The sequence below is a fragment of the Pelmatolapia mariae genome, linkage group LG1 (genome assembly GCF_036321145.2).
Source record: "Pelmatolapia mariae isolate MD_Pm_ZW linkage group LG1, Pm_UMD_F_2, whole genome shotgun sequence".
NCBI lineage: Eukaryota > Metazoa > Chordata > Actinopteri > Cichliformes > Cichlidae > Pelmatolapia > Pelmatolapia mariae.
In genome coordinates, this window is record NC_086227.1 from 17,464,198 (window position 1) to 17,492,151 (window position 27,954).

The following is a 27,954-nucleotide window of genomic DNA, read 5'->3' on the forward strand; positions in this document are numbered from 1 at the left end:
GTAATCACGTCTCTGCTCCTTCCTTTTTTCCATTTTAATCCCATGGAACAACTTGCACAGTTGAAGATTATAAAATGTACCTTTTATTTTAAAAGACAATACTGTGTTTAATAAACGGATTTACTAGTTGGAGTGAGGATTACATAAAAAAACATCGTCTAAATGGATTGGCCAGAGGAAAAATTCACAGCATAAGGAGCTATTTTCCAGCCTGTGTGAGTGCACACTTCAGCTGATATTCTGTTAGTATTACTTCACAATTGTCTTTTAACTGAATTTACTTAAAGCAGTAACTGTCGAGAAACATAACATATTCATTAAAGATTTGTTAGAAGGCCATATTATGTTAAACAGCAGGAATAGTAACAATTTCAGACTTTTATAAGTAAAAAACAATGCAACTTTTTCTTGCCCTAAAATATATCCACTCATTAGGTACACCTTTTCAACTGCTTCTTTAACACAACTATCTAATCAGAAAGTCACAAAGCAACAATGCAATGCATTTAGGGATATACAGCATACAGGTCAAGATGAGTCCAACTGAGCATCAGAATTGGGAAGAAATGTGTTTTGAACGTGGCATGGTTGCTGGTGCCAGACAGGCTAGTCTGAGTATTTCAGAAACTGCTGATCTCCTGGGATTTCCCCCCCAGAACTATCTCTATAGTTTACAGAGAACAGTCCAAAAAAGAGAAAATATCCAGTGAGAGGCAGTTCTATGCCTTGTTGATGCCAGAGGTCAGAGTAGAGTGGCTAGACTGCTTCAATTTGATAGGGAGGCAACAGCAACTCAAATAAATACTCGTTACAGCCAACGTATGGAGAAGAGTGTCTCTGAATGCACAACACATCAAACCTACAGCAGCAGAAAACCACACCTGGTGCCACAGAATACTGGAAAAATGCCACCTGGTCTGATGAGTCTCCATTTCTGCTGAGACGTTCAGACGGCAGGGCCAGAATTTGGTGTAAACAACATGAAAGCATGGGAAGCTGCTGCTGGTGGTGCAATGCTGTGCGGGATGTTAGCACACTTAAATGCCAAACCGTACCTGAGGATTGTTCCTTAGCCTGTCTATCTCTTTATGACCACAGTGCTTTATGTTAGGCATCCCTACTCATACAAGTGTGTTTCATATCCATAAGAATAAGTCAGCTTGACATGAAACACACACAGCTTAGTTAATATCAGGTGCATTGCTTTTGCTGCTACATGACAGCAGCACATATTTTGTAGCAACAGGGGAAAAGATGAGGAGTCGTGGGCTGTGAGGCCCGGTTTAACATCGTATCAACTTATGGGCTTCTGCGCAGCTCTATAGCGAAGCTTGACGTTGACAGCCTCCTACACAATGTGCCTCAGTAGCATCAGGGGGCTCCGAAGACCTTTTTTGTAGCCTCAATTAATGTCTTAGCATTTTTTCATCATTCTGAAGTTTGGTGGGTGGAGGCTGAATCTTTTGTATGCTGTTGTTCACTCAAAATATTGCACATTTTGGGATAAGGCTTGGGCTTTACCCTTCTCTCATGCTCACGAGGAATATGTATTAAACAACATGTCCAGCTTGTGTTGAAAAAGCGTGTGCTGTTGTGATTTTTCTCTGCAACCATCGGCAGTGAGTGCAAGAACGGAAATATTTTAAGTCCGAGTACAGCAGCAGTGGAAGTCACACAGCACCTGGGGGCTATATGGACTATATGAACAAGCCTCTATTTTTTCTGGCCTTTTGACATGAGCCCCAGTAAGTCGACCTTAAACTCAGCATGCCACCACCGAGTCTGCCTCTGCCAATAAAATTTCAAAAACACTCCACTTCTGTACAGTGGAAATCAGTGGAGCTTTTGAAAAATGTGAGAAAGGAAGCGTGTTCTGCATCCTTTGTTGGCAGAATCCTGACTTCTTTACTGGAAATCATCATGCATTAGCACCGCATGAGTTAGGCTTTAAAGTCAAGGCTCTGTATTTGAGGTTTGCTTTAGGAATGGATCAGTTCTTCCACATAAATTATTTCATCTTTCAGTCATCTCTGGAGCTGTTTATATCACAAAGGTAATTATTATTTCATTCAATTTTTATAACTGCATTTTTCAATCCAGGTTTACAGTACTGGCGATATTATCTAGTCTTGGTGCATACCAGTCTATCCAGGCTTGTTCCAGCTGCAGTGGTTGGCCTCTCCTCAGGGGTGTAGGGCCTGAAACGCCCGCTGAACACATCTGAGATGCCCCGCACAGACCTGCCTATTCCTGATGGCTTTGGTTGGCCACACCCTTGAAAGACCTAAAAACAGAACAGAGGTACACAAAGTAACCGCAGAGAAAAGGCAGACGCCAGGGAAAAGAGGACAAACTGCCCAGTTTTGTAATAATAATGCAATATTTCCCCATAATAATGACAGCGAACTTTTGCTGTGATAAATAATTTAGTTGTCAGCATTCAGAGGATGCACAAAACTGCACCGAGCCAGGGCTGAGTCTGTTACTTTGTAGATTACACGTCCATTTTGATCCCACAAAACTTGTACTTTGCTCTACCACTGATATTTCTCCCTCTGTCAATTTGCTCTCAGCACCATTTCTGCTCTGTGATTTGAGACAGCCAAACTGTAGAGAGCCGTCCTGGAACCAATACTGTCTATCAGTGATGAGTCTCTTTTTAAATGAAGTGTGATATTGTTGGGAGAAAAGGAATTAACCCTTGATATGTTGTTACTCAGTCGTCCTAGCGAGATATAAAATTAAGAAAATCTGACATCTGACCAGGATTCTGTGTCGCATCCTTGTTTTGCATCCACGTTATCACAAAATACAACTGAAATGAAGCTGTCAGCGTACAGAAGAGATAAAAAGTAATAGGCTTATTTTATTCTGAACTGCAAATAGGAAAACTTTTGGGAGAGGAAAATGCAGAATTGTAGCATTTTGTAATATTTAGTGTTACACGGCTGAGCGATACAGAGTGAGTAACTACCTGGGAGCAATGTAAACCCGGACACACATTGGCTTTTTTAAAAGGAAAGTTCTTAAGCTTAAAAAACAAAAGTTGAGTTGTTTATGGTTCGAGAAGTGCAGATTTACCACTGGAATCTCGCATTAATCAGTGTGTGGCTCATAGAGGTTCATATGAACAACAGATTGCTTTTAAGGCCCAAACAAGACACCTCCAAACAGCACAGCTCATTAGCATTCCTCCCTGGCACGTTTACTGGCCCCTGACTCAGTAGGTGATGGAGCACCCTGATGTATTAGACGGCTGTCATGACAAGATACTGCTTTTTTTCTAATATTTAGCGATTCTTCACCATGATTACGCTTCCTTACACATCGCAAAATCAAAATGGTTTTCAACAGGTTTGAGGAGCAGTAAACGAAGAACAAGACACAGCTCAGGAAAATGGTCAAAATGTGAAAGATTATAATCTGAGACCAATCTGTCAGCCAAGCACAGCCTCAGAGAAGTGAGATGTCAAGTGCATTGACAAGGGGTTAAGTTGCACATTGACAGCTGTTTGATATGGGAGACAATGTGACGGCTAATTCACAGTGACTTTTGTAACTCTGGCATGAAGATGGGCCACACGAAACCATCAGAATAACAATGATGAAGTGAAAAAGCTGCCTTTTGACAAGAAAGGCAGTGAAAAACCATCCACTGTGTGATAATATCCTAATTGTGCCACTTCATATTTAAAATATGCCAAAGACCAATTTGCAATTTGAAGTCTAAAGAGGACAAAGACAGAATTAGCAGCTTCTACTGCATGTTAATCTGTCTCCTAGAAACCTCCTTCATGTACTATGAAATGGCTTACTAAATTCATTCACAGGAAATGTGAAGACCAGAGGTTCTGCCCTGTGTAGATTCCATGGATGCATCGCAGTTTATGATATCGCGAAAACGTTAATATGTCCTGTCCCAAATTTTAGATATGCGAATACAAGGGAACCGTCTGAATGCTGACAGTGAACATTTTGCAACGTCATATTGTGATTGATATGTTGCTAGAAGGCTCACTGTGATGCGTTGCATTTATTATATAAATAAGTAATAAAAATTGTATATTGTATTTACATTTCACAGAGTGAGATATTTCTACTAAATCATGCAGATTCATATGAATAACAAAATAAAAAGGGGCAATGAGATGAGAAGTTGAGGACTGCTAATATAGTCCAGTTATTATGCTCATTATTTCCTGGATGAGATATTAGACAAGGCAATTTTTTATGCTACTTGTGGTTTTACACTACTTAAAAATGTTCATATAGTTTACCATGTCAGATATTGTGTGTGTAAACACTGTTTTAAGCGCAAATTCAAAAAAGTCAGCACGGCTTCTTCAGGATACAATACCTTGGCTGACACTTGCATGCTGTTGTCCTGCATAGTCATGATAGCATCAGAGATCTTGATGTCAATTGGTTGTATAACTGCTTCAATATTGGAGGGGCCTTGCAGCCTGTCTGCCACCAGCAGCATGGCATCTGTCAAAACACAGAGGACACGTGTCAGTTTAGAAATATTTAACACAAATGGATTGGTTCTCCATTATGAGTATCAGTATGTTAACATTGCATATGAGTATTATCAGCTTTCAGCACAAAACCCTCAAGGTATTAAGCTCTGCGACTGCGACACTGGTTTAAACAACAGGGCAAACAACTGTCTCAAGATTGTCTTGACAACCAAAAATTACAAATCCGAAAAGGAACCTGCAATTTCCATTGTTTTTGTAGGTTGAAATAGTACATCAGGCAGAAAATAAGTAAAACTACTTGCAAATGAATCAGCCTTTTCATGTTCAGCGACATACGATACAGTTCAGTAGGAAATATTAAAGTCAGAAGTTTTTTTTGTAGAGGAAGCAGGGAAGCATCATCATGGCAACTATGACAACAAAGTTTGAAAAGACTGGCAAAGATTTTTACCCAAACAATGATGTTTTTTGATGCCTGACCTTAACCAACTAGCTTTAATTCTCACATATGAATCAAACTTGGTGTAAAAGTCAAAGCAGTTTAATCCAGCACTGCCAAACCAACATCTAAATGTTGACTTTTAATTATAGATTTTTTTTTTCAGTTTTCAATTCGATTCAATTCAATTTTATTTATATAGTGCCAAATCACAACAACAGTCAGCTCAAGGTGGTTTGTATTGTAAGGTTTAGACCTATGAGACCCTACGAGCAAGCGCTTGGCGACAGTGGAAAGGAAAAACTCCCTTTTAACAGGAAGAAGCCTCCAGCAGGGAGGAGCAACCATCTGCCATGACCGGTTGGAGCTCTTAGTACATATAAAAGCGGATAAATTAAACGTTGTGTTCATGGACACAAAATAATGTTGGGAAATTTGTACGAAGGAACGGTAAAAAAAAAAATTATTAAAATTGTTCTCAAAATTGAACTGCCATGAAACCAGGCTGAATTCTTAAATATCTTTAGTCTAGTTTTATGACTAAAAAAGGATGAAAATATTGTAATGAAATATGCAGTAAAGTAAATAACATATAATTTAAAAAAAAAAACAAAACCCACACATATTCACAAACAGTGGCAGGCTGTGTGTCTGTTTTTTCCCCAGAAAAACATCATACGACATAGGGTATGATTATGAATTTTAAGCAAAAACAAAAATCCTCAGCTGCCAAAACATGCAGCTTGTCTTAATTTAATTGCTGCATCTTCTTTTCTTTAAATGTGACAGAATATTTTCAGTGAATAACATCTCTTGAGACTCCGGTGGCTACTGAATGATGCACCAGGAATGATTAATGAACTGATTACCAATCATCAGGGGACCTAAGCCAACACATTCTTCTTCAGTGGATTGTCTCTTTTTAAACAACATGACATCTTGATTCATGGATCCAAACAGTTCCACTTTAGTCTCATCACTCTGTTAACAGAATCCTTCAATCTACAGGCTGATCTGTTACTTTCGTCCACATTTAAGTCAGCTTGTGTTTTGTTTTACTCGGTAAAAGTGTGCAGCAAATGTGCCGTCATGAAGTCCCTGCTTGCAAACAAAGCAACGAGTCTTAAGGCACTTTAGCAACGTTTTGATTCTCGCGTGTTTCGCTGTGAAGACAGATACTCTGCTACATCTGGTAGATGTTCACAGTTTTGATTTCCCATGTGAATTTTGTAGCCTGCTCTCTTTTCCAGCAACACACCTATAAATCATCGGTGTCATGGCTTGTGTTACTTAAGTGTCTGTGTTTGTATTTTATTTCAAAACCCCGATGAAACCTTCCAGCTGAAAAATATAGCTATGTAATATTTCCTTGACAAAGTCCTTGCTTGTTTAGTGTTCTTCTTATACTCTGCAGATTCTTTGTTCTTGCTTTCATTAAGTCTTTGGCAGTCGTGTATATCCAGGGAGGTTTCCTGCTGTACAGTGACTTTAGTATCATGCTGCCAAAACTGTATCTTGGAATTTGAAGTCTTTGAGCAATCTTTAAAAAAAAAAAATTGGTTTAGTTAAATAATTTCTTATCTTAGCTTTTGAGACAGCACCTTTATCTTATCCAAGTTTGCTGCAGAGCTTGGACACCTGCATAGGTGAGAATAATGCCTGTACCACAGGTCGGTCTAGAGTTCCCAGAAGCTTAATTATCTTTTGACAGCCCTATATTACAATTTTTCCTTTTTAAAAGAAGGTGGTGACGCTCTGTAAATATAAATAACAGGGGCAAAACCATAGCTCCTTCTCACAACACACCAAAAACACCCAATTTCCCATGTCAGTGTTTTACATAGGCATAAAAATGTCCCCATCTCTCTTTCTGACATGTCATTGGTGCTCATGCCCTGCATCTGCTGCCTGTTGTTTTGGACTCTCCACCACCTGTAGGCTCTGGGCAATATTTGCTCATCACTTCCCAATTTTATATATAGACTATTTGTGCAGAGTGATGAGCACAAAGCCTAGACGCCAAGCTCTAACAATATTCTGCTGCTGTAAGAAATTAATCATTAGGTTAATTTGCAAATGCTCAGTGACATAACTGAATATAGGAAGAGCACACCAGAGAGGCTGAGTCATGAAGAAGAAAAGGTAAGGGGAGAGGAGTTAACTGCGAGAAAAGGCGAGGGCAAATAGATCAACAATTTAAGAAGTTGGAGAGCGTTGTTTAAAGAGCTAAATATACCCACTGGTAGGCATGTGTGTGTGTGTGTGTGTGTGTTTTTATGTGCACACACACCTATATACACATACATACATAAAGCAGGGACCGTGACCTTGGACGACTCTCGGCACGAATCGATACCTAAAACAGATTACCCACCGAACCTGACACTTTTCATTTTCATTATAAGACTGTGATATTAATATGTTCATACAGAAGAATGGTACTATTGATTGAGTCGGGCTGGGAGATGTCTGAGGTGAAAATAATGTGTTTGATAATAGACTGTCCTGTCTCTCAAAAAGTAATTAAAAGTCTTGTCTGTGGGTATAGCACTGGTTAAATGGAAGGGTAGAGATATCAAGGAGACGTCTATCTCTGTGCAGTGACATTTGCAGGGATGTGAACAAATCAGGAAAAGCCTATTTAGCCCAAAGGGCAGAAGAAACACTGTTCTGGCTCCACTGAGTCTTCAGTAATGTTTGAATCAAATGTTTAAGTCATTAAATAGATGTGATTATAACCAGAGTTCTGGCACGGAGTGATAAGTAGCCTCTGGGTCTGAAGCCTGAGGGGGCGAAGCCTGCAATGACACTGCCAAAAAGCAGAACTTCCATCCTCTTGCATGGCCACTTAAATCAGGTCTAAATGACTGTATGCAATATAAAATGCTTAAACAACATCGAAAACTGCTTCTGCTGACATTTAACAAATTATTTAGTTAATATGACTCCACAGCTTCAGGTTAAAAAAACTGTGCTTTTTGAAAAAGCCGTGTTATTAACTTATCGTTTAACATCAACTAACAGATATGATGCAAACATGTTTACAGTACCCAGCTGCAGTGCGTGGGCTCGTCTCAAAATTACACACAATACCCAAGTTTATCATAACTGAGCAACGTATCAGTCGGTGACACAACGACAATGGAAGTCTGCAGAGACAATACTTGTCATTTGAGTATGCTGTTGGTTTTTTTGGGTCTTGTGTGGAATCTGTTAACAGTAAGGAAACTGTAATAAAACATCACTGCATCGGTACATTGTCTGCCGCTCTCCCATCACTGCTGATGTTTTGTTGTTGCAGTGCAAGTTTGCAAATGCAGTTTCAAAACAGCTCAGTAGTTTCAAACTACTGAGCACTCCAAAAAAATCAGGGCAAGAGGCTCTTATGTCTAAATGGCAAAGCAGGTCATTTGTCAGCATGATTTTTGAGTGCGTGCTAATCGGACACCCCTGTGGTTCAGGCATGATTATGTTTAGGCAACTGAAATTACTTTCTAATGGTCAGAAAGTTGTTATTGTTGTTAAACCGAAACCAAATCAATAGTCACTGATTGTTGGTAAAAGAAAGAATATAAAACCATTACCCAAGAGTCAAAACTGAGCTCTAAATCCCCCAGTGACTGCTCTAAGGAACTTTTCCTGAGATTGAACTGCATAATCTCAGTTTTAATATTATGCATTTTAGCCTTGTGTGGAAATTTCACCTTGTTCACTAAAGAAAAGCTTAGGGGTCTTGTAAAATTGACAAATAAGATCGTTGGGGTAAGTCAGCTACAGCTCTTGCAATTACAGTGCAGCACAGAGGCACTGAGGAAAGCCAATACCATTCAAGACTGTCCTGACCAGCCATTGTGGAATGTGTTTAGCTCCTGCCTTCAGGCCAGCATTTCAGAGTGGCTATCATGAGATTTAAAAAATATAAAATCCCCCTTCTCTCAGTGGCAATTGACAGGGCAGGATATTAAGCTCACCCGCTTGACTAAGAGGAGTGATTTAGGAGACAGATGAGTACAGAAGAGGGAGTACTAGCCTTTTTCGAGAGGGGTCTATTAAAAACAAAGATTAAATCACTAACCTGGTATTAACAATTAACAAATTAAGCTGTAACAGCTCTCAGGTCTAGTAGAGTTGTGCAGCTGCCACGCTGCAACAGTAGGCAACACAGCCTATTCAAAAGAAAAAGTGTAACATTAATACGTAACATCACTGTTATTATTAAATCCTTTATTTAAACTGTTTCTCTGTTTGAGATCGAGAGCTCTTTTTCAGGAGAGACCTGTGTACAAAAAACATACAACCACATAATGAAATGACCTTATATGTGATCACAAATTAAGAAACATATATTCAAGAGTAGCTGCAGATAAATATATATGACCTTATAAAATGCTCCAATGAAATCAGAGAATGTAGCTTTGTAGTTCTTTTGTAGTCTCCATTTGTAGGCAGGAAAATATACAGTAGTATAAAGTAATTCATTTTCATTTCAAGTACAGCTAATGCTAAAATGTCCTGGGACCTGACATTGACAATCTATGCAGTAGGGCCTTGTAAATAAACCTCATGCAAGGTTGCCTGCTTTTATTCATTAGGGAGGACCATTCCACTTTTTCATGTAAGATACAATGGTGAGTAAGAAACTAATCACCTGTGCTAAATTGCAACGCACGGTGATACACAGAGTCAAGCGGCTTCAAGGTGGTCGAAGCGTGCATATAAACAATATCCCTATAATCAAGCACAGACAAAACTGTGGACTACACAGTGATCTGACTATCTGCGAATGACAAAGATCTGAAGAAACAAGATCCAAATCTCTGTCTTTAACTTTGTTGATAGGTTTTCCACGTTTTTTTTTAAACTGTAAAATCTCTAGTATTTAAATAAAACCAGATACCTTTACAAAATAAATAAAGAGAAAGATTAACAAAGACATTTATCAACATGACATTATGTTTCTGGTTACTAGTGCTGAAGGTGGGAGAGCTGAACTTGGTGCTATCAAGTGTCTATGTAGCACATAAACAGTCTTAACAACATGAGCTATTGATGATGAAAATCACTGACAGCTAACCATTAATCCACAATATATCTGTGATTTCATTGTTTCACTTTGTAATATTTCTGTTTTTATGTTACATTTTATATTTTAACCGTTGTATGTTAATATTCTTTACATATACTATTTATTCTGCCCTGATAACTATTTAATTGTTTGCTGAATTTGCTGGAATAACTATCTGAAAGGGGCCTCATTAGCTTGAAGAGTTTAACTTATGAAGTTGTTAATAAACGTTTCAGATTGGTTATTTTTTCTTTTGACATTTTGCTTGTTTAAGAAGAGAAATCAGACTCACAGGCAGCGCACTCAAAGGGCATTTGCAGCATCTTAGACGCCAAAGTTCAGATTTTGACAGACAATGGGGGATTCATTGAGTATGAGTGTTAAATCTTTTAAGGATGCTAAACTTAATGACTAAAATGTTACTTTTCATGGGTAAAACTAGAGCTTTGATTTTGATGGGAAAAGGGGAGGCGTCTATATAAGTCTATATAGTGTATGCGTTCTGTAAGCAGGGTTCGTACGCTTTTTTCAGGGTCAAATTCAAGCACTTTTTAAGCACTTTCAAGGTCCCTTTTTAAGCTTTTCCAGCACCCCCCCAGCCAAAAAAAAAGAATGCATGTTTCAATTTGCATCACCTCAGTACAATTTATCTAAATTCAGGCAAAATTTAAAATACAAGTAGAAAGTGATATTTTTGACTGTAAAAACCACAAGCATGTTTAACGAATCATTTTCATAACTTGAAATGCAAATAGAAATTGGACATTTTTAAAAAATATGAACAAGTTTTGCAAACAACAAAGTTACATGGTACTATTTACCTAAAAATGCAGCCAAGGCTCAGGCGTTTTTTATATAACCATTCAAAACTATTTACAGAACAATCAGGTGTGCTGCATCAAATAAGAAGGCACACAAATTATTTATGCAACTCCAAAAAATAGTTTGTGTCCACTATAACACAGATGAGAACAGCACAGGGATAAACCTGCAGGTCTGACAGCAGGTGTGTCACTCAGCGTTTACACTGCAATCTGCCTTTGGTGGCTTTTTTGCAGCAACTGTGACGTTCACTAGTAGAACTGACACACAAAACAAAACAAAACGACTACACTACACACTAACTACACAAGACAACACACTAACTTGAGACTCCAAACATGATAAACATCACAAATCTCTCACGTATCAAAATTCTCTCTTTTTCGCTCACTCGCTCTCTCTCTCTTCCCTTTCTTCCCAACAACCAAATACCACATGTTGCCGTATCATTTTTTGATTGGTCGACATGGTACATTTTTCCACCAATAGGGAAGGAGTGTTTCTTCTTTTTTCACTCACAAGCAAAGCGTGTTTGCTAGCGCTCTCCATAAAAAACGCCGTTTTTACCGTTTCTTCCCGGAGTAAACGCCACTGTTTTATTCAGGAACCCCCCCACAAAAAAACAAAAAAAAAAAAATTAAAAAACATCGGTTTTACGTGACCTATCAACACAATTTAAAAACTGGTATATGGCTTGAAGTCCGCACGTTCGCCCGAAGTTGAAATTGAGACTCTGGGTCCGTCGACCCCAGAGGGTTAATCAGAAAGCCATAAGTTAGCTAGTTGTGTATCGGGCTAATGTTTAAAGCTTTCACTTGAGTAAATTAACTCATATTACTGCTAAGTAATGTTAGCTAAGTTCACAGCATATTCCGTAATAGCGCTGCCATACTGCATCACACTCAGTGCATTTCAATAATTTCTCCAGCGAGTTTGATAGCTAGCAAAATAATAATCATAATTTTAAAAAAAAATAGCATGTGTAACGTACGCGTACTGGAAATTTATTTACTAGGACTCACCTATCATGCGACTGGAGAACGCAAACTCCGCCATTGTTGTTTTCCATCAAACACTCATTAAAACAGCAACCTACAGGTATGTTAGCACACTCATCCCCGACTGTCCGAGGGAGGGGCGGGGTCACATATTGAAACAGACGCAAGGCAGCCCAGGCGGGGAAATTTTGCTTTTGCGTCTCATTTTATTTCTCTATCTGATAAGAAAACAATTCAATCAGATAGCTATTTATTGTGAATGAAATACGGTTACATTTTCAAGCACTTTTAAGCACCACATCTGAAATTCAAGCACTTTTCAAACCTTGAAAAGACGACATTAGAATTCAAGCATTTTCAAGGATTTCAAGCACCCGTACGAACCCTGTGTAAGTCAGACTGCAAATTATTTACCATTCGAACAAACATGTCTATGTTGTCTACTGTATGCCAGGCCCTCGCTTCTAAAGCGTACTGAGTGAATACAGACGCAGATAGTCTCCCTCTTCGCTCTGTTAGTGCCTGTGCCTTTGAAAAGCGCTCCTGTTTGTTTACTCTGTAGTCTCAAATTGGGCGTGATGCTTGGTTAGATTTCCATCAGGAGCTGGCTGGAGGTCATTGCAGGGGACCAGCTTCAGTCCTGTGAAGTCTTCTGCTGCCTATGTTTAGCAGAGTACTTCTCTAATGCTTTTGCAAAAAAAAAAAAAAAAAAGCCTCGGTGGAATTCAGTGAGAGTAGATGGGAAATTGGCAGCAATTCTGTTACCCATTCCATAAAAGACTCAAAGACCTAAATGATATCCTCAGTGGAGTCCTGACAGCCTATTTTTCATATAGCTTAATGAATATTTGATGGATTGCGAGTATGAGTCAACCATATGAACTGTTAAGAGGGGGTTAGTTCTACATGCTTAAATGACTTCTGATAAAATATAAAATACAAGAACTTTAAAAATATATATATCTTGAAACCGTGAATGATATTAAAGTTCACGTACTGTTTTAATTGTCTTGTTTAGTTTCTAAGTGATACCATCGACACCACTACCCTTCACTGCCATGCAGTCTAAGTGTTTTGGCTTGCTTCATGTCCTAGACCCAGTTAGTCAGGTTTAGATGGATAACAGGAAGCTTGCTATCTATTCTGTTTGGAATTCTTCTGCATTTCCAATAATATTGACAACTTATACAGAGTTTAAGCACAAATACTTTGTGAATCTAATTAATGGAAGTCATTCTGTGACCAGAGTTGGTTGTGTTGAAACAGGACCTAAAATGGAAAAAATGATTATAACAGGCAAAAGGAAAGTCTGTAGGTGATCTGCATACATTTAAAGCTAAATATGGGGTCTATTTCTAGTTCTGTTTTCACTGGTACCCCTACTTGGTACATCCTAAGCCTGCATCATCATATACTGTAGCAGATTATACACGAGCATGATAAAAGTTGTGAAAGTTGTGGCAAATGGGGGGGAAAAGGACTGGGTATAGTGATGGCCACACTTACTGGCTTCACATATTCACGGCTGCACAACTTAAATAATCAAAACATTAGGTATTTAAAAACCAGATGATGTGTGCAGCCACTGATAAGATAACTCGCCGCCATTGGCTTTTCTTTGAAGATAGCGCACAGGCTTTGGAAGTTATTCTACAATAGTCTGCTTAATGCCTTTCATTTACCAAACAGAGCTGCTATGTGTGATTGTGGCAGCACAATCACTGCTGTTAGATCACACATTTAGATGACTGTAAAGAGACACCCTAGAGTAAAGAAAAGGCCTTTAGTATAGTCAACTAATCCATCCAGTGCCATGGTACTGGGTCGTAGAGCTGGTACGAAAGTTGTAATATAATGTGACATCCATCCATCCATCCATCCATCCCATCCAGGGCATTGTTTGGTTTTAGCACTGTTTATGGTTATGTGAATGATATGAATGTGCACTGAGCTGTTTACCTCCTATAATTTGAAATGTACTATTAGTATCACCACACCATCAAACATATCACTGCAACACAGGGTAGGGTCACCAAGACTGTGCAGCAAAGAAAAAGAAAAGAAGAAAAGAAAAGAAAAGAAAAGAAAAGTCCTGAAAGTTAACTTTAAATGCGGCCAGGATCTGGACTTTATTGAAAATGGTTTAGTAAGTGATTTCTTTCTGGAAATGCAATTTCAAGGCTTCGAGACAACAAAGACAATGTTGACTTTTATGTTATTCAGATTTCATTTGTGGGGACATTTTCCCGTCTACTGACCACCAGATTCACATTATGAACAAATGTTTAAACAAAGTTGTAGAAATATGTGATTTACATCCAAATGTTTTGGCAGGGAACACCTCACCGGGTAACTTCAAAATGCCTTTGAATGCAAAGGTCCCAAAGGTAGAAACACAAAGAGATTTGCAGTCATTTCTGTTTCTGCTTTACTCTTTTTGATATCCTGAGATTTCTGGCAATGACAAACACTAATTTTTCTTCATAAATTGTTTTATAAAGGGTTTTTTTGCTACTGCAATTATCTGATAGGGATCTTCTGTAATTTGGCCTTAGTTTTAGTAGATAAAAAAAATATATAATTTTTCTAACAAATGAACAATTGATTTGTACTACTATTCATCCATCTATCCATTGATAGACACAGTGGGCTGTATTGGCATGGTTATTTATTGCTTGCTGCATGGTGCCAACTTTGCTTCAGGCAGCTTGCTCAGTGATTTTCTAGCGGAAAACTCTCCCTTTTTTGTCACTCTGTGGGATTTGGAAAGACTCCAGCAAACTACCTGCAGAGTCCCTTGGTACACACAGCGGTCATTCGTGGATGAATTTGTGAAAATCAGCCACTATGATGTGAACATGTTGAGAAGCAAAAAATATAGAGTTGTAGTAATAATTAGCACAATTATTAATAACTTTTAATAACTTTAAAAATGGATTTGGGCGTAAGTTTATTTTTTCACTGGTAGATTAAACTGAATCCTTTTCATTTTTGTTATTTTAAACAAAAAGGGCATTTTTCCCACACATCAAGCTAATGCTCAACGGGTAAGTTTAAGATCTGGTATAATACACACAGTATGTGTTCTCTGGTTTCATTAAAACAAACAAACAAACCACCAGTGTTGGGTAAGTTACTTTAAAAAAGTAATTAATTACTAATTACTTAGTCAATATTGTATTTAAAATACTTATCTAATTACTGTGTCAGAAAAGTAACTTAATTACTAAATAAGTAATTAAACTAAATACTTCTTAAAATCCCTATAAATCTTGAGTGGACAAACAATAGAAATTAAACTCTTTAAATAATAATTTTTTTTTTTTAAAGACGGAGACAGCAGCAGTCCCCAACCTTTTTTGCGCCACGGACCGGTTTGTGCCCGACAATATTTTCAGGGACCGGCCTTTAAGGTGTCGCGGATAAATACAACAAAATAAAACTACTACCGGTACCGAAAAAAAGAAGATTTATTCATAACACACGTGAAAAGACCCAGGAAAACCGAGTTAACGAAAGAAACGATAACAAAATAACGCTAAAAACCGATCAAAACCCTGAAAACCATACATTTCACACCCGAGTCTCAACTCTCGCGGCCCGGTACCAAATGACTCACGGACCGGTCCGTGGCCCGGGGGTTGGGGACCGCTGCCTTACAGTACGCAGCGGTAGCATGTCTTCCACAGTGTTGCCTGCAATCATTTTTTAAGCTCACCTTCAGACGCTTTCTGTGCTGCTGAAGTAAAATCAAGTTTTGCCTGCTTAGCAGGAGTTGCCGCGGTGTTATCCATGGATGATGAACAAGGATCACTCAGAAGTGTTCGTCTATGCTCTGTGTCAGGCGCTTCAGTAGATTACTCGTGCTATTAACAGCAGCCGATAGTTTTTTCTCCCCAGGACATAGCTTACATATTACTGTAATATTCTTGTCTGCTTGTTTCAGAAAAGTGAAGAGACGGGAATATGTCCATTTCATAAAACAGCCACACGCTTCAGCCGAGTCCGACATCTTCCGCTTTAGAATACGACTATGCAGCAAACTGGCACGAAATGACGTGCACCTGCACTACAGCGATGTTAAAGCGGCAGAGTTTACTTCTACCTTTAGAAGATAAATTATTGAAATTAAATAATGATATTCAGCTAGTTTAATTATTTTACAATGTAACGCAAGTACATTGTAAGTAACTGTAATTAAAATACCTAAAAATGAACAGTAATTAGTTACTCTACTTTTTCAGTGGAAAAGTAATTTAATTACACCCAACACTGCAAACCACATTAATAATTTTAGGACACTGAACTAATAAATGACAAAACAAGACACTGTTCCCTTCTACACTGTGTTCACAATTTAATGACATGTGTGAGTTCAGGAAAACACACATTTTGATTTTTCCCAGTTTCTTTACATGTGATACTGTGACATTTTTAAGCCTTTATAGGTAGCAGCACAAATGAGATTCACCTGGGTTAGTTAAATTACTGAAAAAATCTATGTTAAAATGGGACTTGTTCGTAATGATTTCTCTTCTTATTCATTGACTGCCCCTTGAATCACACTCTGGTTTAATTGGTGGAACATATTGGACTTTTTCACACCACACCACATAAGCCAGACTGGCCCAAGTGAAAAAAAAAGGACAGCTCACTGGGCTGTGCATGACTGCTCTGGAGTTGGTGGGAGGAGTGTCAAGTCAAATGTACAGAAATGATCCCTTCAGGCCATTCATCCCTTCTATTCATGCTCACATTCTTCTTGTGTGACCTACTCTAGGGATTAAAACAATATCACTGTCCCAATTAAGAATGAGATGTAGGTTTTATTTTGTAAAGTAAAGATGACTTTATTAACACAGATTAGGGTGCTGAATAGTTTATAATAAACAAGTAAAGCGGAGATTCTTTACATTTAGTCTACATATTGTTGTAGCCCTTGTTAAATCATAAATTGACTGATTAACTACATATTTTGGAAAGCTGGGGTCAATTTTACTAGTTATACCCAGGCTTGATTACTTCCACACCGGCTGAATAAAAGACCTCAATAAGCAACACAACATGTTACGATCTAAAGAAACAGCCAAGAAACAAAGTTATTGACATATATCAGTCTGGAAAGGGTTACAAAGCAATTTCTAAGCTTTGGAGTGAACTATGGTGAGAGCCATTATCCACAAATGGTGAAAACGCAGTGGTGAATCTTTCCATGAATGGTCGGCCACAATTACTCCAAGAGCACACTGACGAGTCAACCAGGACGTCACAGAAGAACCCTGAACAAAAAGTAAAGAACTTCAGGTGTTACTTTTCCAAGTTAAGGTTCATGATTCAACAATAAGAAAAAGACTGGACAAAAATGGCATCCACCGGTTTCAAAGAGAAAACCACTGTTGCCCAAAACAAACACAAAGGATCATCTTGCATTTGAACCACGAGACTTGTGGCAAAATATTCTTTGGACTGTCGAGACAAAAGCTAAACTTTTTGGAAGGTTTGAGTCTCGTCACATCTGGTGTAAAACTTTGCACAGCATTTTAAAAAAAGAACATCATACCAACAGTCAAACATGGCAGTGGTAGTGTGATAGTGTGTGACTGCTTTGCTGCTTTAGGAACTGGACGAACTCCAGAAATCGATGGGACCATAAATTCTGCATTCAGTACGTCCGACCATCAGTTTCTACCCTGAAGCTCAAGGGCGATATGAATTAAAAAAAAAAAAAAAAGAACGCTTGGACACTGGTAGCATAACAGACAGGTTTCTGACAGGGCTCCCACACAAACGCAAAGCAGAAGATGAAGCATCGCCAAATATGTTTCCAAACCAACTTCTTTCCAAGCAAAATACTAGAAAATATGATGAAGGTGTAGCCTTTGGCTTCACCTGCACAAGTGCCAAGGTAGGTCTCCCCGACAGAATTACTTTTCTTTGCAAGATTTCACAAATGTTCATCTTAATTTTTTTTATCTCCCATGTCCCTTCCGGGTCTCCATATTAAACAAAGGGGGGCCTAGCAAAAAAAGTTTGGGAACCATGGCTTTAGTGTGACCTTAAACAGCCGTTCATGCTTAAAAACTGTACAACAGGGCTGAATTTAAAAAAATTCTCCAAAGAAGAGTGACCTCATTGCCAGCTATCACAAGTGCTTGATGGCAACTCCTGCTGCCAAGGTTGCTACAACCAGTTATTAAATTTAGGGACAAATTACTTTTTCACACAGGGTCAGGTAGGTAGGTCCTTAATAAGTGAAGTCATCATTTAAAAAACTGCATTTTATATTTACTCAGGTTATCTTTGTGCAATATAAAACTCTGTTTGATGATTTAAAACATTTAAGTGTGACAGATATGCAAAAAACTAAGAAATGCAGAAGGTGGCAGACACTTTCTCACAGTGCTGTATGTTTCCAGTGATCATTTGTTAATAGTTTGTTTTTGCAGCAAGTGCCCTTCCAGAATTAATATGAATTAATGAAGGGACAATTCAGCTGTACTAAAAACGATGAACACAATGCTACACAGTACCCATAAATATATGCCTGCCTAGCGATTCAGGGTTGCAGTGATGAAAATGGAAAGAATAACTTTCACCATCTGCCGGTGCAAACTGCAGAAAGTGTCTGCACACAAACACTCCAAGCTGATGTCGCGAAGCTGTCTTTCTCCACATGCCTGAGCTCATCATGAAAGGTGTCACAAAAACAGCACGTAGATTGTTTACTCTAAATTCTAGTCGACAAATATATCACAAAGTGGTGGGAAACGGATATGATTAACCTAAATTTATTCATAACTTCATGTTTTGGTTGTAATCGTGATGAATGAATGAAGAATTCCCAAGTGAGACTCGCTCCCTTTGAACAAGTCTTTTGGTTGACAGAGTAAACATGGCCAGTAAACAGTTCCATAATCATACATTATAAAACAACAATGCTGCCACTTTAATATGGAAAGTTCGCCACGTCAGGGACAAATCACTGCGTCACTGCACATGCTCGGGGATCGCTGTTTATATGCTTTGCTTTTTTTGACAAACTATGCTGGCTTTGTTCAGTGGCGGAATGGCTCACCTAAGTACAACAGTGCACCTGCTGTCTCCTTTCATTTCTTGTCGATCACAGCATATAATTGCTAGTCAGCACCTGCTAAGCATTCATGATGTGGGAGTGCCTGTGAAAATACAAACATATGTACAGAATTTTTGATCTTCCTGTTTAAACTCTCAGTTCAGCCGTGTTGTAGAGGTGCAATGCTAAATTTTAACATAAAATAAACAAGAACTAGGAGGCCTGCAGACGGTTTAAAACACTTCACACGAGGCATGTGACATATGAGGGCCTTACAAGACTAACTGGGAAAAAGCCATGGAATAATTTTTGCCCACAGGGCTCACTGATCTGCCTTTGAAGAGCCGAGAGGATGAGAACATACAGACATGCCAATGATTACACATTAGGGTTCTGCAGTTGTGTTTCACAGTAAAGTGACACATTTGTGCTTTATTTGAAGTATGACAGGATAAACTGACATGCACATGTTATATAATATTCATCATCCTTCCTTAAAGACATTCATGGTAACACTTGTGTTTGTGACGATAAGCCTCAACCTTCTACTATCACTTCCACAGAACCTATAGGATTACCTTGAAGAAGTCCAGCTTCAATCATCCTTGGACTTTACCAGAACAGCTTTGCATGTTTCACAGCTCCAAAATCCTTATTTATCTTATGCTAGCTCTTCATGCAGCACCTCACTTCATCCTGAGTCTGAAACAAGCCGTCTCTTTGTAGCTCCCTCTCTCTCTTTTCTCTGATTTCCTGCTGCTTCGCCTCGTTACAGCAGCACTGCCTCTTCTGCTGCTTGTGTGCAGGTTCTGAAAACAATCTGCAAAAATACTATAAAATATAAGTTCCTGATTAAAATGGTCACTTCTTAAATCCATCCATTTATGTTTGAGACTGAGTCTGATCTGGAACTTGAAAGCTGACAGCACATGCGCAGCCTAACCGAAAAACCTACTTCATACTCCATATTTCCTGCCTTAATGGACAAGTGCATTGGCTTGAGGCTGAGGCTAAAAACTGACTGACAAAAAGAAACTGCACCCACTGTAGTATAGTGCTTTTTTCCCAAAAAATGGAAAGCAAATGTAATTTTTTAGAGAAAGCAAAATCGTTCCACTTTAAAATTGTGCCATCTAAACCAAACAAAAACAAAGCCAAAACGATAACGCTATCACATCATTTTCCTGTAACATTTTTTTTCTAATGTGCAGTTGTAAGAGGTGAATCAATTACAAAAGATTCACTACCCTGCCAACATTTCTGTCTGTCTTTTAGCAGCCTGCATGGCCACTCTCTCAGGCACTTACAGCTGGATTGTAGCTCAGTAACAACACCAACAAATAATTCTTGATAGGACCTTTTTCAGTTTGTTTGGCTTTCAGCTATTTCTGGTTTACTTTAGCTCATCTGACACCTCTAATACCATGTCTGTTCTTCCACCAACTCTAATGTCTTTTTACATTGGCAATTTTTCTGCTTTTCCAGCTGCAAGAAAATAAAAACCTAACTCTGCTGCCTCTCTGTTAATTTTCCTGTTTTTTGCAGGGAAACAAATGTATACTGGTAAAGGAAACATTAAGAGCAGATGCAGTGCTCACTGTGATGGATAACCCAAAAAGTAACTATATTACCAAGGGCTTATGTTCCCCAGTTTCATAATCTGCTTACACACATCAACCTCACTGCCACGTGCAGCAAGTTTCAGAGCTGAAATTTTCACACTGGTGAACACAGCACTTTGGGAACATAAGAATGGCCTCTGCATAACAAATTGAACTCAAGCTCCAAGCATGTTGCAGTTAAGTGAAGGAATTGAATATGATACTGCAAACCTGCAGTGCCCCAAAAGTGGTAGGTGTCATCTTTGGGAAATGGCTACTCTGATTAAAATTTCAGTGGAACAACTGGGACGTATCAGTCGATAAGCAGCTTGGCAGGTGTCGTTAAACAGAACCAGGGTGGATTTTTCTTTACTTTCAGTGTTTTTAAGTTAAGCTAACTGACTTTATTTTACCATCTTTATTTTAATGAATTATTCCTGTGGAGTCTGATTTGGCCACAACCTTAATAAATATGCAAAACAATATGCTCCACAGTAAGTAACAATATGTCTTCTGCAAATGTGAAATTGGAGGATAAAATCTTGCAACACTCAATATGCCTGTGTGGATAAAATCAGTTAAATAAATCATACAGCTTAGTTAATTCAGAATATTACAAAAACCACTCGCTGGTTGTAAATATAAAGGGCAGTGGTGTTAGCATTCGTGCCAGAGATGCAGGAAAACAGTACTCTGCAGATCCTGCAGAGCCAGTAGCAATTACAAAGAAAAGACATTGTTTTTTGATGATGCTGAGGATATGGAGATCACTTCCACTCGGCTAAGTGAGTCATCCAGCCTTTTCAGCTCTTTGACAGGCAAAAAACCCCACCAGCTACCTTGTTTGTTCCTGTCATGTCTGTTACTGAGACTGTAATGCTCGATACTTGTTCGAGTGCCCGTGTGTCTGTATGTGTATGTGTGTGTGTGTGTGTGTGTGTATATGTGTGTGTGGTTTAATTTAGAGGTACAGTACTTATAGCATACTCGCATGAATCCTAAATCCTCTAGAAAAAACTGACTTTGGTTTGTGCAGAACTGAGCACAGTTACACAGCTTGAAGGCTGTAAAGTAAAGCAAAAGTATGGCTTCTGCCAAGCTATCTATATCATTTAAAGCACCGACACACTGTTCATCTTCATGATCTCAAAGAGATCACGGAAAGTCTTTCTTGGAGGAATGAGAAAACATTGGCTTCATGAACTGTGGGTTGTGGGAAGGTACAGTTACACGGGGACCCAATCCTAGCAATTAAAAAGAAATGAGCAAATAAAATCAATGAGGATCACTTACGCTGTGGTGTCAAAGGACTCACCAGAGGACAACACAAGTCCATATCTTAATTAGGAGAAATAATGTGTTTATGGGCCCAGCACAGAGAAAGAAGTTGGCAAACTACAATGGTCTTTACAAATCACACCAAATTTAAAGCTAAAAGAGTTAATTAATTCCACTGGACATGCTTTTAAGTATGTTTACTAATCCCTGTTCAGGCACACATCATCACTGTAAAACAGTTTTTGTGTAAAGCTCTTCATTATTTAGTGGGGGGTGCAAAAATATGCAAATTTGAACTCTGCTGAACTTTGTGGGTGCAGCCAACTGAACACCACTGAAAACTGTTCACAATAACAAACAGAGAGACAGAGAAAAAACACAGCCTTTCTTTGGTTAATTATTTCCATACCTGCATTGTATAGTAATAAGCTTACAATATGTAAATATCAGATATAAAACCTCCATAAAAATAAAAAATATTTATTTATTAGCTTAATTTAAGCAAGCAGATGTGACTCCGAATGAACCTGAGTCTCTCAGTGGTAGTAAAGTGCTGCCAGCAACAGCAATGTGGATAAAGGTCCATGCAGCATCATCCAGGGCTGAAATATGAAAGAAATGCAGCTTCTGTAGTGGCCACTTTAGAGATGCTCTAAAAGCAACTGAATCCTAATAGGCTACATCTTAAAATACCCAGCTAAGCTTATTAAGAGTCATGTTTATAGCTTGGTACAAAAGGTCTCAGTCACACAGGCCAGGTTGAAAAATGTGTATTCCCTAAACAAAAAACCTCCTTTTGAGTTCTTTGTTTGAAAGCCGATTGCTGACATCACCCATAGTTTGCATAAAAGATGCCAACTTGTCTGACAGCATTCACCATTTTACTCTCCAATGTTGGCCGATCAGAAAGTCTAGAACCTAGGAGGGAAAAAGTTAACAAAGATGACAGTTTCTAAATGGAGGGACAGTAACTGTTTGTCTATATGTAAGTCAAAGTGTATATTTTGTCTATATCCGCCATTGTAGAAATTCATCTCATGTAAATAATAACGTGGTGCACAGGGCGACGTCAACAAGCCGCACACCTTTGACGTTGCGTGACTAAATCTCAGTTTTCCTCATCCACATGTAAACGCAAAAACAAAATTTTCGAAAATCTGTGGAAGGAAAAGCCCAGTTTTCAGTGATCCAAAACGCCGTTTACATGTGGACGAAAGGCCCAAACACAAAGAAAAAGCTGCGTTTTCAAAAATACCCGTGTACATGTGGACGTAGCCTGTAACTGTAAAATTGTATCAACTCTTAAAAGCTAGCTAACTAAGCTAATATAAGCAGCAGCAGCAGATTGAAAATTGTGTCTCTAAATGACACTGCTGTTTATAGTTGGTTAGCCTTTGTTTGTTTAGCAGTGTTTTGTGGCCAGGTTTGCAGATTCAGTTACATTTTTAACACGAAGGAATGAAACAGTAAGTATGTCGAGTGTAACTGGTAATATTAGCTAGGGTTGCTGGGGCATTGAACAAGAACATTAAACTAGAATTAGGCTAATTAGCTGAAAATACTGAAGCCACCCATCAAACTCTTTTCATGTTAAGATTGTGAAATGTGAAATCCAATGACAAGCCTGACATTTGGAGTTACAGCTGCAAAGCAATTTTTAAATCTCCTATTTGAGAAAGAGGTTAACAGTCAATTATTATCTGTCTCTAATTTTAGCCACGTGTAGCTGAGCCGGTTATGTTACACTAATAACATTTGCTTGTCAAAAATAACGCTGTTCACGGTGTAGCCTGAGCCTAAAAAGCTACTGTAGAGTTTGAATAATAGGATGCATGTCCCTTCCTCTTTCTCTCTCTCCGTCTCTCTGAGGGTATTTTAACAAGGTGCTGACAAGAAAAATGATAATGATGTGTCTGTCATGATGCAGAGCTGGGTAAATTTGTCACAATGGCAGGTGACTGATGGTCTAGGATCATCCAACGGCCAAACCCTGAATTCTTTCCCTGAACACACACGCAGACACACACGTGTAGACACACACAAAAATCACTCAGCACGGGTAGCTACAAGCAGGTAAATCACTTTCTTCCTCAGTTTTATCCTCATTGTTCATGAACTGCCTGTCTTTTTTTTTTTCAGCCTGCAAGTCACAATGTCATTACAGTAACCTTTACAAAGTGTAAACTACTGTACTGTGACTGTAACTTTATATGTATGGAACCGATGCTGTGATCATTCTTCTTCTGCATAGCAATATGTAGGCTACATCAAAGTATTCACCAAGGTCGTTACTGTTTCAATGCTACACAGATTTCAGGGATAAAGCAGTGTTCCTTTCTGCTTTAATGCTCGCATAGACACAATGTGATGCTGACATCTTAACATGCAAACTGCTTTTTTTAATGTATACAATAAAATCAGCAGTTGGTGTTAATTTGTTCGATTGCCAATATTTTAGTTTCTAATCTCATGGTGAGGCATTGTCAGTGTTAAGAGACATTTTAATGGTTCTGTACAGCATTTAGAGCAATCTCTCTCCTTTTATTCCAAACTAAGGCACAGGCTATTTTCACAGCAGTTACTCTGATATGAAAAGGTAGGTAAAACCCAACTGTTATAAGGACATTATGAAGGTTATGTGCTGCGTTTACCTGCTATTTCATGTCAAAATGGCTGCTGTGAAAAACAAAAACTTGTAATCTAGATAGAACGAAAAATATTTCACCACCTACTCTTGCATAGTACCACTGCGATACTGTCTTTTAATACTTACAATATTAATAATTAAATAGGGTTAGGTTAAAAAATATATAACAAGGTGTAAAGAGCATTGCATAGATTTGATATATTTAATCTATGTTATGCTTGACCTATTGGCTTATTTTATAGATTAAATATAATATTGAATTAATTAATTAATTATTCAACAAAAAAAAAAAACCACAACACCAAAACCATCATCTAACAAACAAACAAGAATAAAATTACCAAACCGTGTTTTACATTTTCCACAATTCAAAAGACACAACATATCTTATGGCAGATAAATTGTGATTGTCATTTTCTCAGCAAACAGGAGATGTGACGCAACTTTTATGTGCCGAGAGAGAAAAGACCGAAGTCACTGTGAGTTTTGTGTTTGGTGACTGAGCAGACATGCAAAGAACATTTCCATAAATATTTAAAGAGAAAGTAGGAAAGCAAAGCTGTTTTCATACAGTGATGGAGTCATGCTTATTAAAATCTGCCTTTCAAGGTTTAGATACACTAAAGTGTAATATAACACGTAGCCAGAACCTGATTATTGCGACAGGATTTTATTTCTATTAGTCTAAATGACATGTGTATTAAGTTTAATAATGTTAATGTCAGTAAGGTGGCAAATCTACTGGCATTTAGCGAAGTCTGGTTAAGCCAAAGTATTGTCAATATAAGAAAAATCCTTCTCAGGAAAGAAGATTAAAAAGAAAAAAATTCAAATGATAAATTATTCAAACCCAAAAAACTGAAAACACTTGGCCTGCCAGTTATTACCTGGCAAATAAACCAAAGGTAAAAACAAAATGTTCACAAATTTTGTCCGTTATTTCTGTGTTCTTCAATGTAATTACAGATCACATTTCCATGGTGAATATCAGACATACAAGGCATGTAAGAAATGACATTATGATTTCATTTTAAGCCACAAAGCCTGTCTGAACAGGAGCAGGGTTCTGGCACCAATTCACCTTAATGTTACTAACTACACCTGTGCTTTTTTCTGCCATGACATTTCAAAATGACCATCTTTAAAAATAGATGTTACAGGCATATTGGTACTATTAAGTATTGTGTGCGAATATATATATCTTTTTTTATTTTCTTGCTGTGTATTGGAGTGTTAGGAGCACTACGCTTGCAAACACATTAGTAACTATTTTACTTGTCAGAAATAAAATGAGTGTTTTTCTTGGTAGATTTGGTATAGCAAATAAAAATGTAGATTTATTGGTTTGATTTTAATGAAAATAAAGAAACAGCACTTTATAAATGCTTTTTTTCTCCTCTTTTTCTTGCTGTGGAATAATAAAACAGCCTTGAGCTTCTCCTGTGGTCATACAACTACTGATACCATCAATGGTATCAATAGTGACATTTAAACATGAGCAAAGTCCACAGGTAAATGCCACTGGGGGTTCTTCAAGGCTGTGCATTTAATCTAACCTCCCTTAATAGTTGATGATTTGAAAGGAGGACAATGACAGATTGTGTAGGGGTTCAATCCATAAATTTCTATAATGTAAAGATATGCTTCAGTGGTGAGAACTGACCTGTGATACATTTAGAAGTTGTCTCTGAAAGGCAGATCAATATTTCTTGTGAGCTGCATGGTAAGCAAATTGAAGTACAGTACTTTAGCAACAGATAACAAATACAAAATGTCACCAGACATCAAAAACAAATCTTTTGTAGCAAAAAATAAACATCCCTTGGGTTCTGCATTTCTAATTATAATACAATGAAACACGCTGGCTTTCCAAAGCAAAACCCATGTCTGCACAAAAAAAGTGATTTAGAATTTAAAAAAAAAATACACTTTTTCTGACACCCCAAGGGTGTTTGGGTCTAACTAGATTCATCATTCTGTTGCAACAACAGCTTTTCCCATTACTGTCAAGCACATCATCCCTTTGCGACAATAGATTTTCCTCTTCACAACCAAACAAGACACTAACTTTTTAACACATGTCATAAAGCTGTGAGACATCTCATTCAGTGCATGGGGGCCCGTGTTGATCTGAGACTTCAGACGTGCCATTGGAGAGAACAAACGGTACGTCATCTCATGGTTTCTCAAATGACAGGCTTGTCACAAAACAGCGAAAAGCTTAGAAGTGCAGTTCACTTGACACACAGTCTTTGGGGATGTCTCTTAAAAAATGGTGCCCCATTTAAAAAAAAAAAAAATCTGTTAGTGTGGGTGGGAGGATGGGATTGGGGTACATAACAAATAAAGCACTGGCCTACAAAAGATCCAGAGGGAACACTCTATATGCCTTCTTGGTATCCATTTAACAGGAGGGCTTACAGCAGCCGGCTGCTTACAGCCAAACTGAAGTGCTATATTACTCACCATGCTCAGCTGGAAACACTATAGAAAATGTGTTTGCCTAGGATCTACTCTCCTTTATCAATCCCAAACAGCAGGGACCAGAGCTTTAAGCACTATGCCAGGGTTCCAGCAATAGCAAACAACATTTCAGACAGAAAAAGAAGAAATGGTTTCACAAATAAGATTTCAGTTTTGTCTCTGTAAATCCTTTAAAGCTGAATCTATCACAGCGCATCCTACTGAATTCCCATCGAGACTATTCAAAGGCACTGCCTTAGAAAAGAAACATGCAGCCTTAGAAGTACAAGCTCAAGTTTGAACACATGCCGACGAACCTACAAAGAAAGAGAAAACGAAAAACAGGTGCAAGGGCACTCGATTCAGATCTTACCAATGAAGAGGTTCCATTCAGAATCTAGGTCTGCCTGGTTTGCTAGACAGCCTCTCATTACGTTGTGACAGTAGTTGGGACAGGGTTTGAGCCCAGGCATTCCACGACAGTATGGACAGTACAGCATCCTGGTCAAGGCTTTAACACATGCTGGAGCTACATTCACCTGCAAAGCAAAGAGATGCTTTTTCAGTTATGTCAGGGATTGAAATGGTGATTATTTCTAATAGAAGTTGAAATGTTTGATGGTAGTCAAAATTTTCCAAGAGGTTTCTACCAGCACCAGTGCATGCCAAAGCATCAGCAGTCAAAAATGCAGTTTTATATGAAATTATAGAGGGGATGGAAGTCGGACGGACACTACACTCTATTGCATCTTCTGAAGCTTGAAATGTGGAAATCCACCAGATGAAACTGCATGACAAGGTTTACATCTCTGTCCATCTCCATTTATTGTGAAGGCTGTGCCTTTTGTTGTTGGGCCATGTAACTGTGCTGGCTTGAGTAAAAGTGACAGGATTCTCACATCTGCTTCCCCTCAGAGGTGGGGATGCAGAACGGGGAGTACATCTGATAATTGGCCTGTCAGCCTCTGTATTCATGGTTGACTTTAGATTTTGAACAGCACACACTGGAGACTTCTAGTGTGTGTGTGTGTGTGTGTGTGTCTGTGTGTGTGGGGGGATGGTTTCTGATGGGTCAGCAAAGCAGGATA

At 38.4% G+C, this 27,954-nt stretch overlaps 1 protein-coding gene across 2 annotated transcripts in view; it reads right to left on the reverse strand.

Annotated features, from left to right (window-relative positions):
- The window catches only part of gpc6a (glypican 6a), a 140,974-nt gene that overhangs the window by 34,882 nt on the left and 78,138 nt on the right, over window positions 1-27,954 (reverse strand). For both annotated transcript variants that reach the window (XM_063474269.1, XM_063474259.1), the window contains exons 4-6: window positions 27,240-27,405; window positions 4,358-4,488; window positions 2,141-2,284 (exon numbers count right to left, since the gene is read on the reverse strand). In XM_063474269.1, the coding sequence (XP_063330339.1) occupies window positions 2,141-2,284; window positions 4,358-4,488; window positions 27,240-27,405 (441 nt within the window). The remainder of the gene's footprint in view (window positions 1-2,140; window positions 2,285-4,357; window positions 4,489-27,239; window positions 27,406-27,954) is intronic.